Here is a 14,399-nt window from a genome sequence, read left to right as displayed (position 1 = left end):
CATTATTTTTTCATTATTAACAGTAAAACTTTAAAAATTTTCCTTTAGAGTTAGGATACAATTTTAACATGCTCCCCTAAAACCACTTCTTTTAACGTTGACCTAAGGACTAGCCGTCAATAAGGCAACAGGAAGAAAAAGAAGGGCTAGATTTAAAATGGAAAAGAAAATATAATTACTGATAAAACTTGTATATGTTAAAAACGGAATCTCTATGAATAATCTATTATTAGAGGTGTATACACACACAAAAATAATCTGCATTCAAGGATGATGTACAAAGTGGGAGGACTTACATACCTTGTTTACAGAATGAGCATTTTGTAAAGAGGGCAAAACTCTTCAAACTGTCCTTTTGGTTCAGTAAAGTCAAAATCAGAATCCAAGAAGATTTTTCATGTATAGAAACTGAGAATCTCATTATAAATTTGATGTGAAATCACAAAAGTTCAAGAAGAGACAAAACAATCTTGAAGAAGACTAAAGTATCAATGAAATGAACCACTCTATGGAATATTGAGACTTACAAGGTTACAGTGACTTTATGCAGTCATTCAATGTTTTAGCAGAACAAGAATAAACAAATACAAGAAATAGCATGGTTAACTCAGAAATTCAGAAATGTGTATACACACATGCACACACACACATATATTTGAACCATAATAAAGGCACCAGTGTTTTTAATAAGTAATCAGTTGGCTAGCTATGTGGATAGAAACAAACCATGACTTCTACCAACATACTAAAAAAATCAGATGGGTTTTAGATCTAGGCATAAAATATTTAAAAAGCTTTGTAGAACACTAGTGACATAGTGAAAACCTCAGACGGAGAAAAGATTTCTGAAACAGAATTAAAACAGTATTAAAGAATTGATTGATAAGATTAAGAACCTAACTTGTGTTTATCAAGAGCCATCATTAAGAGAGTAAAAATGAAATCCAGAGTGGAAGGAAATATTTACAATGTGTATAACCAATATGGGCTTTCCAGGTTGTGCTAAAGAACCTACCTGCCAAGAGACACAGGTTCAATCCCTGGTGTTAGGAAGATCCCTTGAAGATGGGAATAACAACCGACTCCAATATTCTTCCCTCAAGAATTCCATAGACAGAGATGCTCAGCAGGCTACAGTTCAAGGGTTTGCAAGGAGTCGGACAAGCCTGAGCAACTAACACATAACCAATACAGGGCTCATATTCAGAATACTTAAAGATTTTCTGCACATTTTTAATGAAAAGATAGATAACCCAGTTTAAACTGAGCAACACTTGAACACTTGAACAAACATTTCACATGAAAGATTATCCGAATAACCCCTGAGCACATTAAAAGATTAAGAGGTACTAACCTTCCTAGATCTCCAAAGAGAAAGAAATTAAAATGCAAAACACACTGGCGGACAAAATTCAAAAGTTTGAAACTACAAGGACTTGGCAAGGATATGAAACAGGGATACATTACTACTGAGAACATAATACAGTGCCCCCGTTTTGGAAAAGTCAAGAAGAACTGACTCTATTTGAACATATGCATAACAATGGCTCATGGATTCTATCTTCAGATATGCCCCCCCACATAGATACATACAAATGTGATACACATATTTAGATTTATATATAAAGTTTACATATGAATATTCTTAAAATAATTATAATAACATTTTTTCATACCTTCCAAAGGAAACATCTATCACTGCTTATAAGAGAAGATTGAAACAAGGACTTAACTCTTTGTTTCACTTTACAATCAATGTGACTACACAAATATTTATTGCAGAACTCCCATAATTAGTTTTAGAAATAAATGATTTAAGTTAATTATTCCTAACAGAATATTTGTATTGGAAAACTACCCAGTGAGAATAACTGGCCTATTTCTATATGCAAAATTTTTCTCTGGAAATAAAAAAATTGAGTCAAAGGAACAGTCCTCATATACTCAATAAGGATTTCTGTAAAAGGTGCTCTGATTTTAAAATCTATGACCATCAATTAACACTGTTTAGTCTGTCCTTGTAATATAAACGAAATGGTGTAAATGAGGACCTTGAACTTGTAGTGCAATATATTCTGACAACAAAGCATTTTGTTGCTAAACAGTGTTCTAGAAATATCTTTAATATTAGTAAACATAAAATTCACCATGTCAATTTTCTCTCCATGTTCAAAATTACCAATGTTGGTGAATATTTTTCCCATTATGCATTAAATAAATATAAATATTGGTCCAGTTAAGAGAAATATTGTTTGGGATCCTCCAGAGGCCAACCCCTGAGACAGTTATTCAACTATAAGTAGTTCTTAGGAAGTAATCCCAGAAAACACAGAAGATTAGCAAATGGGGAAAATTGAGAAAAGGTGGTCACTGAAGGTTGGATGACCAAGTAGATCAAAATTGTTGTAACTGAAGATAGATCCCAATGGGAAAATCTTGAAGCCAGGGTAGAATATGTTTCTCAGTGTTAACCTGCCTTTAGTTGGAAGGGAGCTGGGGTGTTTATACACCTACTAGTATCTGTTATTGGATAAGTGCCTTGAGGTGGGTGGACCAAGGATTGATATCAGGGCTCCTTTTCCCGGTTTAAGAAGGTAGTAAAGTGTCTCTGGTTTTCAGGAACCTGTCCAGGCAAACAATAGAGGTGCTGGCATTGGGAAATCAGGCCAGTGTGCACTGAAGTGGGAGGGCATGGTGTTATGGACAGGGCACCCACAGCATCAGCTATAAAGTCCCTGTTCATCACCTCTGAAATCCAAAATTTGATGAACATACTTAGGCAGATGAACAGGTGTGATTTTCTGGTTCTAAATGAAGAGGGCAATTGCCAAACTTTTTGAAAAAATATTTTCTAATGATTTTTAAATGTTAGAGCAACATAGATATTTATCCATAGCTAAGTAAAAAGAAAGTTTAATTTTTTTATTTCAAAAGTTGACTTTACTTACACCTAACCTACTAGCATAATTTATCTATCTTGCACCTGAGGGAATTTGATGAAACTTCTGTATTTGGATAAAACGTAATCTAGGGGATATTATTGAATATTAGCTCTGTTGTTCACCATAAATAAAAAGAGAAAAATATTTAAGTGCATTGCTATGTATTGAGAATTATGTGGTAAATCTATGTAAATGAATTAAAAGTTTCTGGCACATTTACCACATGAAAAGTGCTCACCATATTTTTAACAGGAAGGCACATTTAGGATGGGTTGTAGGCTACATAATCTGTACATAGTTGTTTCAGGGATACTCGCCAAGGAATACAGTCATCCTTCAAAGCCTGAAATGGCAGAAAAGTCTTATTTTTAATCATTGCTGTTGGAGTAAAACAAACAGATAATCAGACACTCTTTTAAAAATGAACCTTAAGTTAAAAATCAAACGGGCACCCGTGGCTGATTCATGTTGATGGATGGCAAAACCCACCACAATATCATAGTGTAATCATCCTTCAATTAACATAAATTAATTAATTAAAAGGACACAAATGGGCAAATACAGCATATTTCAGGCATTGATTTACTAACTTCTTAGAGTGACAGGTCTCTGTGTTGCGTACCAGGCAGAATTAACCAGAGATTTCTCTACTGAATGTCTGTGGATGAGGCTCTCAAGCAGGCTGTCAGCCAGCTGGTAAAGTGACGTCAAGGCCCGCGTCCATTTTCAGTGCGTGTCTCTAACCCCCAAGTTTTAGGTCCTAATGTTACAGCTAACCTTAGCATAAACATCACATGTTAGAAATGTCAGCAAAGCATTAAGAGCTTACATGGTACCTGTTAGTTCTGGTCTGTTCTCCTGTCCTGAGTTGTCCGCTGAGGGACTTAGTAACTGAGTTTATGAAGAATCTCCTCCTAAACAAATTCATGTATTTGCAGACAAATCTAATCTCCATTAGCCAGTGTAATTTTACAAGTAGTCATACCCTGGTAACACTGCCTGATTTCTTGGCTTCCAGACTTGTGCTTGTGAATGTCTGTCTTTTTTCACCATCTCTCCAAGAAGCCCAGTTATCTGCTATTACCTTCTAAGTCCAGCTTTCAAGAGATTCAGTATATCTAAAATTCATTCTACAGTCCAGGCATGTTGTTATTGTAAGTTAAAAGAAAGTATTTGTCGCATTCTACATCATATAGTAATATGCCATTGAGGAGAGTCAGTTAATACATTTAAATTTCTATACAATTATATATATGCTTAGAAGTTTTATTTAGTAAGAAAATAATAAAAAGAACATTAATAAACATATTGCAAGATGATTATCAGAGGGCTATATCATTATCTTCATTAGTCTTAGAACATCTCCCACCTTCCCTGGTGTCTACAGAGAAAGATCACTGCTTTCTCTGACCTGCTGCAGAAGTGATACCCTTTGCTCCAATACCTCATACCTCAGTGGACTCTGACCACTTATAAACTCAAGTCAGGGATACCTAGAATGCTCTTCCAGTAACTTTCTGTTAGCATACCATCAGTTCTCCACTTTTACACAGCACAAGCCAGATTAGTATGAATATGAAGACTCTGTTAGCCTCAGTAATATTAAATTGAATCCTAAGATTCGAATGCTGAAATATTGATGAAAATAACCAAATTACTGCTGCTTAGAGAAAGTCTGTGGGAGTCCTGTGTTTTAGGTAACATTATAAACACTGACAGGATTCTCTTGACTTTATTTTTGCATTCAGTAAAATTTTAAAATGATATATTTTCATTTTTTCATTATTTTAAAAAACTGACTTAAATGCGAAGAGAATAAAAGCAAAAACATTCACTGAAAATCTGCCAGGTACAAACACATTTCAAACTAAGAAACTGGTTTTATAGTAGGGATATTTTGCCATATTTTCAACAACTAGAACTTTCCCCCAACATTTGATAAGTGACAATGGTAGTCATTAACCTACTCCAGGAGATGCTGCAGGATTTTCCTCAGATGAGGACAACCATCCCTGGAGAGAAATTTTGGAAAAGGAATCAGAGTAAGTTAAACGGGCTCGTGTACCTGCTTTCCTGCTGCAAAGGAAACAATGATGAGATCTTTATCAAGTAGCTATAGGATTCCATCCTGCCACTTACTAACATCTCCCTCGTGGGCAGAAGAAGCGGATGCTAGCTTTCCTCACTTCCCTGCAGGAGGATGTTTCCAAGTGTAGTGTGAGAAGCTGGCCAGCAGAGGAAGAAATGGAAAGTAGTAAATGGCACACCCCCAGCTTCAGGAGACAACAGGGTCAGAGGTCTCTTACATCCCTTTCAGCTTGACACCACGACTCAGGGACATTGAGTTTCACCAGCCTCTTCCCATACGTGTGACCAGGGAAGGGGTCTGATTAAGAAGAAAAAGAAGCCTATGTTTAGACAGCGTGGGTATCAGATGTGACTCTGAGACCTCAGCACCAGTTCAAGAAAGGGGTCTTCACAAAGGTGGCTTTTCCTCCTTCATAAACCTGACGATTTCTGCCAGCCTTCTGCCCTGCTCCTCTGTCAGTCATTAACCAGTATAAAAGTAATGATTTCTATTAACATAAAGAGGAGTCGTGGTACTCCTTCTGGTATTTTTCCCAAGCTGGGCTGGAAAACTCACAGAGATGGGGAGTGGCTGGAGTTAAGTCACCTGCTCCCAGAAGCAAGTGCAGTAGATGGTGAGTGATCCCTTTTCTGCCCTGACGGAGAGGGCAGGACTCAGGGGTGCCCGGGATCTTCTATATACGTGAGGGCTTTATGGTCTGATTAAATGAAAGCAACCCATTCCCCAGAGACATGCTTGTGGTGTCCAGGGAACAAATTACAAACCATATTCTCACCATTCTGTGTCTTTCCTCCTCCTCCTCTCTTGGGTCTCTTGCATTATCATCTGTGAGTGTGTGTGTGCACACGCGTGTGTGTGCACACGTGTGAACCTGCTTTTGCAGAGAAGTAAGAACTGAGGAAGAATGGCAAGACGTCTGTACTCAAGAGACTCTTGAAATAGAACTCTAAGCGATACATTTCATTTCATTAATTATGTCCCACAGTAGAATTCCCAAGGATATACGTGTATTATGTCTTTGATATTGAAACTGATCCTGTCTCCATATCCTACTTTTGGAAAGATGGATTCATGATGCAATAAATATGATCTCCCATGGAGATTATTAACGTAGCCCCTCTAAAGACTGGATCTTTCTCAGGGAGTGAATTATCTCCATCTGCTGAAAAGTGTTAATATGTAATAATTATTAAAATTTTCCATTGCAAGTATTACTCGCTGCTTGGAAAATGATGTAGACTGAATCTTATTGCCTAAATGCTTTTCTGCTGTATACTATTCCTTCAGTATTTGTCCCATTTTGAAAACATTTTCCCCTAAATACACATCTTACATTTAGAGAGGCCATTGTCCCCTCTCTGTTGTAAGTGCAGTGTTGTAAGCATTGAGTTTAGATGATGCAAGGCTTTGCCTGCGTCCACAGATCCCCAGAAAAACACACACACATGATGACTCCGTCCCCTAAATTCATGAGAATTCACATCGATTTGGCCTTTGAGGTTCCCAGAAATCCTACTGCATTTCCTAGTCTCTTCTCTCAGGTGTTTTTTTGTTTTGTTTTTTCTCTTTCAATAAATCTCCCATAAATCCTTCCATGCATAGTCTTAGCTACTGAATAAGAGTAACTGATAAATGGATGCAATCAGATGACTGTTTATACAATCCTAACACACACACTGACTAAGTTAAGGAATTTGTGTACGTACCTCATCTGCTCTTCCTAAGGAGTTATTAGTTTTCTCCAGCAAAGGCCAGTCTACCACTTAATACTATAAATGTCATCCCTCTTGAGAACTCAAGAACTTCTCTCCAGCAATTTCTGTCTCAAATGTCTTACCCCTATATTTTCTTGAATGCACCCGGTCAGCAATTGAAACTCTTCAGGGAGAACAGGGCAGCCTACAGGGGCAGCAGCTACTGCCTTCTCTGCAGCTCGGTAGCCAGGGGTGGAAAAGACAGCACAGCAGAAACCTTAAGTCACCCCTGCTTCCCTGTCCGATGTCTAATATCCTGCTGCTTGAGGCTGAGAAGCCCCCAGGCCTGCACTCCTCAAGCTGGATATTCAAGAGAACCAGTGTTGCAGTTCAGTCTGAATCAAAGGTCTGGTAGCCAGGATAGTGGATAGTGTAAGCTGCAGTCTGAGGGCAGCAGCAAAAAGCCAGTGTCCTAGCCCCAAAGTGGGGAAGTTCATGGACTCTAAGGGCCCAAAACAACTATATGCCAATGAAATATATAACTTAGAAGAAATGGACAAATTCTTAGGAAGGTACAGTCTCTCAAGACTGAACAGGAAGAACTGAAAAAATATGAACCGACCAACTATAATACAAGTAGTGATATGGAGTCAATAACTTAAAAGTTCCCAGTAAACAAAAGTCCAGCATAAGTTGCCTTCACAGGTGAATTCATCCAAAATGTAGAAAAGAATTAACCCCTAATCTTCCAACATTATTTCAAAAAATTTCAGAGGAAAGAATATATCCAAACTCATTCTATGAGGCTGCAATCACCCTGATACCCAAACTGGACAATGATACCATGAGAAAAGAAAAGTACAGCCAATATTATTGATGAACATAGACAGAAAATCCTCAACAAAATACCAGGAAATGAATCTAACAGTACATTAAAAGGATCATACACCATGATCAAGGGGGATTTATCCCAGGGATGCAAAGAGTTTTTCAATATCTGCAAATTAATCAATGTGATACTCCACACTAACAAACGTGAATAATAACAACTATACGATTATCTTAATAGATGAAGAAAAAGTTTCTGATAAAATTCTATATCCATTTATGATAAATACTCTCCATAAACTGTGCACAGAGGGAACACACCTCAACATAATACAGGTCATATGTGACAAACTCTAACATCATACTCAACAGCGAAATGCTGAAAGCTCTTTTTCTAAGATCAGGAACAAGACAAGGAATCCTCTCTTGCAACTTTTATTCAATATAATTTTGAAAGTCCTAGACATGGAAACCAGTGAAGAAAAAGAAATAAAGTGACTTCAAGCTGAAAAAAGAAGTAAAAAAGTCACTTTTTGCAGATGATATTACAGTATACATAGAAAATCTATGTTACCTGAAAACTACTAGAGCTCATCAATGAATTTGGTTAAGTTGCAGGATACAAAATTAATACAAAGAAATCTGTTGCTTTTGTATATACTAACAATATAAGATCAAAATAGAAATTCAGAAAATAATTCTAATGACCACTGCATTAAAAAGAATAAAATACTGAAGAATAAACCTACTCAAGGAGACAAAAGACTTGCATGCAGAAAACTCTAAGACATTGTTGAAAGAAATCAAGATGACACAAACAGATGGAGAGATGCTCATGTTCTTGGATTGGAAGAATTAATATTGTCAAAATGACTATACTACACAAAATCATATTCAGATTCAATGAAATCCCTGCCAAATTACCAATGGCATTTTCCAAAGAACTGAAACAAAAAATTTTATGATTTGTATGGAAACACAAGAGACTCTGAATAGCCAAAGCAATCTTGAGAAAGGAAAATGGAGTAGGAGGAATCAACCTTCCTGTAATCTAGACAGTATGGTCCTGGCACAAAATCAGAAATATAGACCAATGGAATAAGATAGAGAGCTCAGAGATAAACCCACACACCTAAGGGCACCTTATCTTTGACAAAGGAGACAGGAATATACAATGGGGAAAAGACAGTCTCTTTAATAAGTGGTATTGGGGAAACTGGACAGCTTCATGTAAAAGAATGAAATTGGAACACTCCCTAACACCATACACAAAAATAAACTCAGAATGGATTAAAGATCTAAAAGAAAGGCCAGAAACAATAAAACTCTTAGAGGAAAACATAGGCAGAATATTCTTTGACATAAACTGCAGTAAGACATTCTTTGACCCACCTCCTGGAGTATGGAAATAAAAGCAAAATAAATAAATGCAACATAAGTACCCTTAAAAGCTTTTGCATAGCAAAGGAAACCATTAACAAGATGAAAAGATAACCCTCAGAATGGGAGAAATAATTGCAAATTAAGGATTCATCTTCAAAATATACAAACAGCTTATGCAAGCTCAATATCAGAAAAACAAACAGCCCAGTCAAAAAATGAGCACAAGACCTAAACAAACATTTCTCTAAAGAAGACATACCAATGGCCATTAAACACGTGAAAACATGCACAGCATCACTCATTTTAGAGAGATGCAGATCAAAACTCCAATGAGGTATCACGTCATAGTGGTCAGAATGGCTATCATCTACAAGCAAAAAGTGCTGGAGAGGATGTGGAGAAAAGGGAATCCTTCTGCACTATTGGTTGGAATGTAAACTGATACAGCCACTATGGAAATTCCTTTAAAAACTAGGAATAAAACTACCATGTGAGCAAGCAATCCCGCTACTGGGCATGTACTCTAAGCAAAAAGACACTGGCACCCCAGTGATCATTGCAGCCCTATTTACAAAAGCCAGGACACAGAGGAAATTTAGATGTCCACTGACAGATAAATGGATAAGGAAGACAGACTACTTACATACAATGGAATATTATGCAGCCATATAAAAGAATGAATTTAAGTCAGCTACACTGAGGGAGTCCCTTAAATCTATTTCTCACTTCCACTGTATGATCATAAGGCCACCTCATGTGAAGAGTTGACTCATTGGAAAAGACTCTGATGCTGGGAGGGACTAGGGGCAGGAGGAGAAGAGGACGACCCAGGATGAGATGGCTGGATGGCATCACCGACGCAATGGACATGAGTCTGAGTGAACTCCGGCAGATGGTGATGGACAGAGAAGCCTGGCGTGCTGCGATTCATGGGGTCGCAAGGAGTCCGACATGACTGAGCGACTGAACTGAACTGAACTGAAACTGAGGTAGATAAACCTAGAATCTGTTATAGAGTGAAGTAAGTCAGAGAGAGGAAAACAAATATTGTATATTACCATATTTATATAGCTATATGTAATTTAGAAGAATGGTACTGATGAACCTATTTTCAGGGCAGGAACAGAGAAGCAGACACAGAGAAAAGGGTTGTGGACACAGTGGGGAAAGGAGAGGGTGGGGTGAAATGAGGAAGTAGCGCTGAGACACACACATGACCGTGTTCACATCGATCGTGAGCATAAAGCTGCTCTATAACGCTTGGACTCAGCCTGCTCTGCAGCAGCCTGGAGGGATGGAATGGGTCAGCAGTGGGGAATGGAGGTTCAATAAGGAGGGGGCTTATGTATACTTGTGGCGGACTCATGTTGTATGGCAGCATATTTACAACATTTATTCAACACTGTAAAGCAATTTTCCTCCAACTCTAAAATTAAAAAAAGAAAAACAGTGTTTAATTTAGAAATAAATTTTAAAAATGAAAAATCAGTTACTGAAAAAAAAATAATACAGATTGCAAATGAGCACATGAAAAGATGCTCCATATCTCTGTCACGAGGGAAGTAAATGAAGACGGCAATGAATTATCACTATACACCTAGTGGAATGGCTAGACTCCAGAGCACCGACACCACCACGGATAATGATGTGGATCAATAAGAACTTCCACAGACTTCTGAAGTGGAATTCATTTTCATTCATGTCAAATGATACAGTCACATTGAAAGGCTATTTCATAGTTTAAAAAAAAAAAACAAAACTAAACCTACTCTTACTATACAATCTACCAAATGCAGTACTTGGTATGTATCCAAAGGATTTGAAAACATGTGTCTACACAAAAACCTGCACAGAGATGTTTAATGCAGCTTTGTTCATAATTGCCTAAACTTGGAAGCCATCAAAGTGTGCTTCAGTTGGCAAGTGGATAAACTGTGGTGTGTCCAGATGGTGGAAGAGAGTTCGGAAATGAACCATCAAGCAAAGAAAAAAAAGAGGAAACGTAGAGGCATTCGACTGGGTGAGCAGAGCCACTGTGGAAAAACTAGTTGATATATACATACTCTACAATTCCTCCCCAGATATCTGGAAAAGCCAAAACTGTGGAAGCAATTAAGAGATCAGTGGTCGTCAGGGATTAGAACTGAAGGGAAAGAAGGAAGAGGTGATTTTTAGGGCACTGAAAATGTTGAGTATGATAATATAATGTGGATACACATAATTAAACACTTGTCCAAAACACAGAATATACAACATCATGAGTGAATTCGCATGTACACTATAGACTTTGGGTGATGATGATCTGTTAATATAGGTGCATGAATATAACAAACATGCCACTCTAAGGAGGGTTGTTGGTAATGGGGGAGCTTATACATGCGGGGAGGTAGGGGGTGTATAGGGCATTTCTGTCCCTTCCACTGAATTTTGCTGTAATCAAAAATTTCTTTAAAAATAAAATTCATTACATAAAAATGGGCAAAAGATGTAAAGAGTTGTTGGTGCTTTATTCATTTGCTATGTCATGTCCAAATCTGCGACTCCATGGACGGAGCATGCCAGATTCCTCTGACTTTCACTACGTCCAGGAATTTGCTCAAATTCATGTCCACTGAGTCAGTAATGCTATCTAACCATCATCACATCCTCTGCCGCTCTAAACAGACAGCTCATCAAAGAAGATATACAGATGGCCAGGAAGCAACTGCAAGGAAACTCAACATCACACATTAACAAGAAATTTTACGTTAAGACAAGAATGAGATACCAGTGCACATCTCCGAGAATTTTGAAAATCCAAAGTATCTCTATATCTTTAAAAAGTTTCGTTCCTTGCAGGTTTTCTCAGGGATCCTAACCAGGACTCCAAACTGCTGCTTCCATCAGTGCTTCAGAGGCAAGACAACTAACAAACTCTCAGATCTGAATGATCTGAATGATCCATTCTTCTTTTCCCCCCTTGAGAGACATCTGGGAGGTGGAGATTTTCTCCTATTCCTGACACATTGCCATGGAAGGGAAGTAAGTATGGAGGATACAATACCATAAATTCGCCTCAACACTTATTGTATCTCTTCTCAGCAATGTGCTTTTCTGGGGTACAGCACTCTTTTATCCAACTTCCGGTATTTTCAAAAAGGAAATTAGGTCTATATGTTTTTGCCTCCATGGAGGAATGGAGGCTTAGGGATTCCTATTCTTCCATCATGCTGATGCTACTCTGAAGTAATGCTCATCATTAAATCATGTCTCTTTCTGAGGAATTTTGAGTTTTCTTGCATCAGCAATCACATCTCTGAAGGGAAAAGAATGCACTGAACCAAAACTGGGCCCTCCTTCACGTTGTCCTCCTTTTCTGCAATACTCTGTAGAAGGCAGCCTTCACTTGAGCATTCCGTACACTGTAGACAAGAGGGTTCAGCAATGGGTTGAAAAGAGCATAAAACAGGAAAAGGATCTTCAGGTGTTCTTCTTGTTGACTGTTGTCGGGGACCATGTAAACGATCATGGCTAAGCCAAAGTAGAACCCAACCACACAGAGGTGGGAGGAGCAGGTGGAGAAGGCTTTCTTGCGGCCCTCCTTTGACCGGATCTTCAGGATGGCCCAGAGAATACGCATATAGGAGACCAACATCAGGGCAAGAGGCCCAACTAAGATAAGAACGCCATCAGCAAAGAGGAACATTTCATTGATCCAGATGTCACCACAGGCCAATTTGAGGACAGAGCGAATGTCACAGAGGAAGTGGTTCACCTTCTGGGGGCCACAGAAGGGTAATCTTAACAAGAGAATTACTTGGACCAGGGCCAGGGCAAATCCACACACCCAGCAAGCAACGGCCAGGATGGAGCACACTCTCCAGTTCATGATGACCATGTACTGGAGGGGATGGCAGATCGCCACATACCTGTCATAGGACATCGCCAACAAAATGAGGCACTCTATAGATCCAAAAGTCAAATTGAAAAGCATCTGCACAGTGCAAGGGTCAAAGGAGATGTTTTTTGTGTGTTTCACTAGGTTTTCCAGCAAGGTGGGCAAATTGCTGGAAGGAAAGGATATGTCGATGATGGCCAGGTGGGAAAGGAAGAAATACATGGGGGAGTGCAGTCTGGGGTCAAGGCAAATGAGTCCCAAGATCATGCCATTTGCCAGCAGGTTGCAGATATATAACAGGGAGAAGACACCAAAGAGGAGCAATTCCATGTTTTTGCTGAGCTGGAATCCCACCAGGATGAATTCTGTGATCTGTGATTGGTTGCCCTCCATTGTCAATGACAGTCTGCAAAGGCCTGAAGTATGATAGGAAAGTCAGGATTGGATAGCAATGAAAATAGGAGTTATTTATGTGAAGTGAATTCAGAGGACGCTTGTGTTGTCCCTACCTCCCTGAAGTTTTTTTCTTCAAAATTTCTTTGCCTTTTTGTTTCTTACTTTTTATTGTGAAAGTGAAAGTGAAGTTGCTCAGTCATGTCCGACTCTTTGCAACCCCATGGACTGTAGCCCCACAGGCTCCTCGGTCCACGAGATTTTCCAGGCATGAATACTGGAGTGGGTTGCTATTACAGATAAGTAGTATATAGTATATAGGTTTCACTAATTTTTATTCATTTTTGGCTTATCACTTTATTTCTTCAAATGAACAATGTATTACCTTTCTATAGAACACAAGACTAAAGTAAAGCCATATTCACATATTGACAATTTATTCCTAGACTCTTGGAGGGGTCCTTTTTCCTGCAACATTATTATATTACACATATTATATGTTTATATAATATAGGGAGAAGGCAATGGCACCCCACTCCAGAACTCTTGCCTGGAAAATCCCATGGGTGGAGGAGCCTGGTAGGCTGCAGTCCATGGGGTCGCTTAGAGTCGGACACGACTGAGCGACTTCACTTTCACTTTTCACTTCCATGCTTTGGAGAATGAAATGGCAACCCACTCCAGTATTCTTGCCTGGAGAGTCCCAGGGACAGGGGAGCCTGGTGGGCTGCCGTCTACGGGGTCACACAGAGTCGGACACGACTGAAGTGACTTAGCAGTAGCAATAGCAGTATATGATATATATAAACAAAGCTAGTGCAGTGATGGAAATATAGCTGAGCTATTAAAAATCCTAAAAGATGATTCTGTTAAAGTGCTGCACTCCACATGCCAGCATATTTGGAAAACTCAGCAGTGGCTACAGGACTAGAAACAGTCAGTTTTCATTCCAATCCCAAAGAAAGACAACACGGAAGAATATTCAAACTATCGTACAGTTGCACACATTTTAAATGCTAACAAAGTAATGCTCAAACTCTTTCAAACTAGGCTTCAAAAGTACATAAGCCAAAATCTTCCAGATCTATAAGCTGGATTTTCAAAAGGCAGAGTAGCCAGAGATCAAATTAACAATATCCATTGGTTCATAAAAAAGCAAGAGAATTCCAGAAAAAATCTACTCCTGCTTCACT

At 38.6% G+C, this 14,399-nt stretch overlaps 1 protein-coding gene across 1 annotated transcript; it reads right to left on the bottom strand.

The window, feature by feature from the left end:
- Window positions 1-12,273: 12,273 nt before the first annotated feature.
- Window positions 12,274-13,206, bottom strand: LOC101104822 (olfactory receptor 2A2-like). Its single transcript, XM_012177316.4, has one exon. It carries the CDS (start codon window positions 13,204-13,206, stop codon window positions 12,274-12,276), a length of 933 nt encoding a protein of 310 aa, XP_012032706.2.
- Window positions 13,207-14,399: the final 1,193 nt, after the last annotated feature.

Source organism: Ovis aries, chromosome 4, assembly GCF_016772045.2.
Source record: "Ovis aries strain OAR_USU_Benz2616 breed Rambouillet chromosome 4, ARS-UI_Ramb_v3.0, whole genome shotgun sequence".
Taxonomy (NCBI): domain Eukaryota; kingdom Metazoa; phylum Chordata; class Mammalia; order Artiodactyla; family Bovidae; genus Ovis; species Ovis aries.
The sequence above is the reverse complement of the archived record's forward strand: the minus strand, read 5'-3'. Positions and strand labels throughout refer to the sequence as shown.

Excerpts from the sequence above, each read along its gene's own strand:
- LOC101104822 (XM_012177316.4), bottom strand. The coding sequence starts at position 13,206 with ATGGAGGGCAACCAATCACAGATCACAGAATTCATCCTGGTGGGATTC.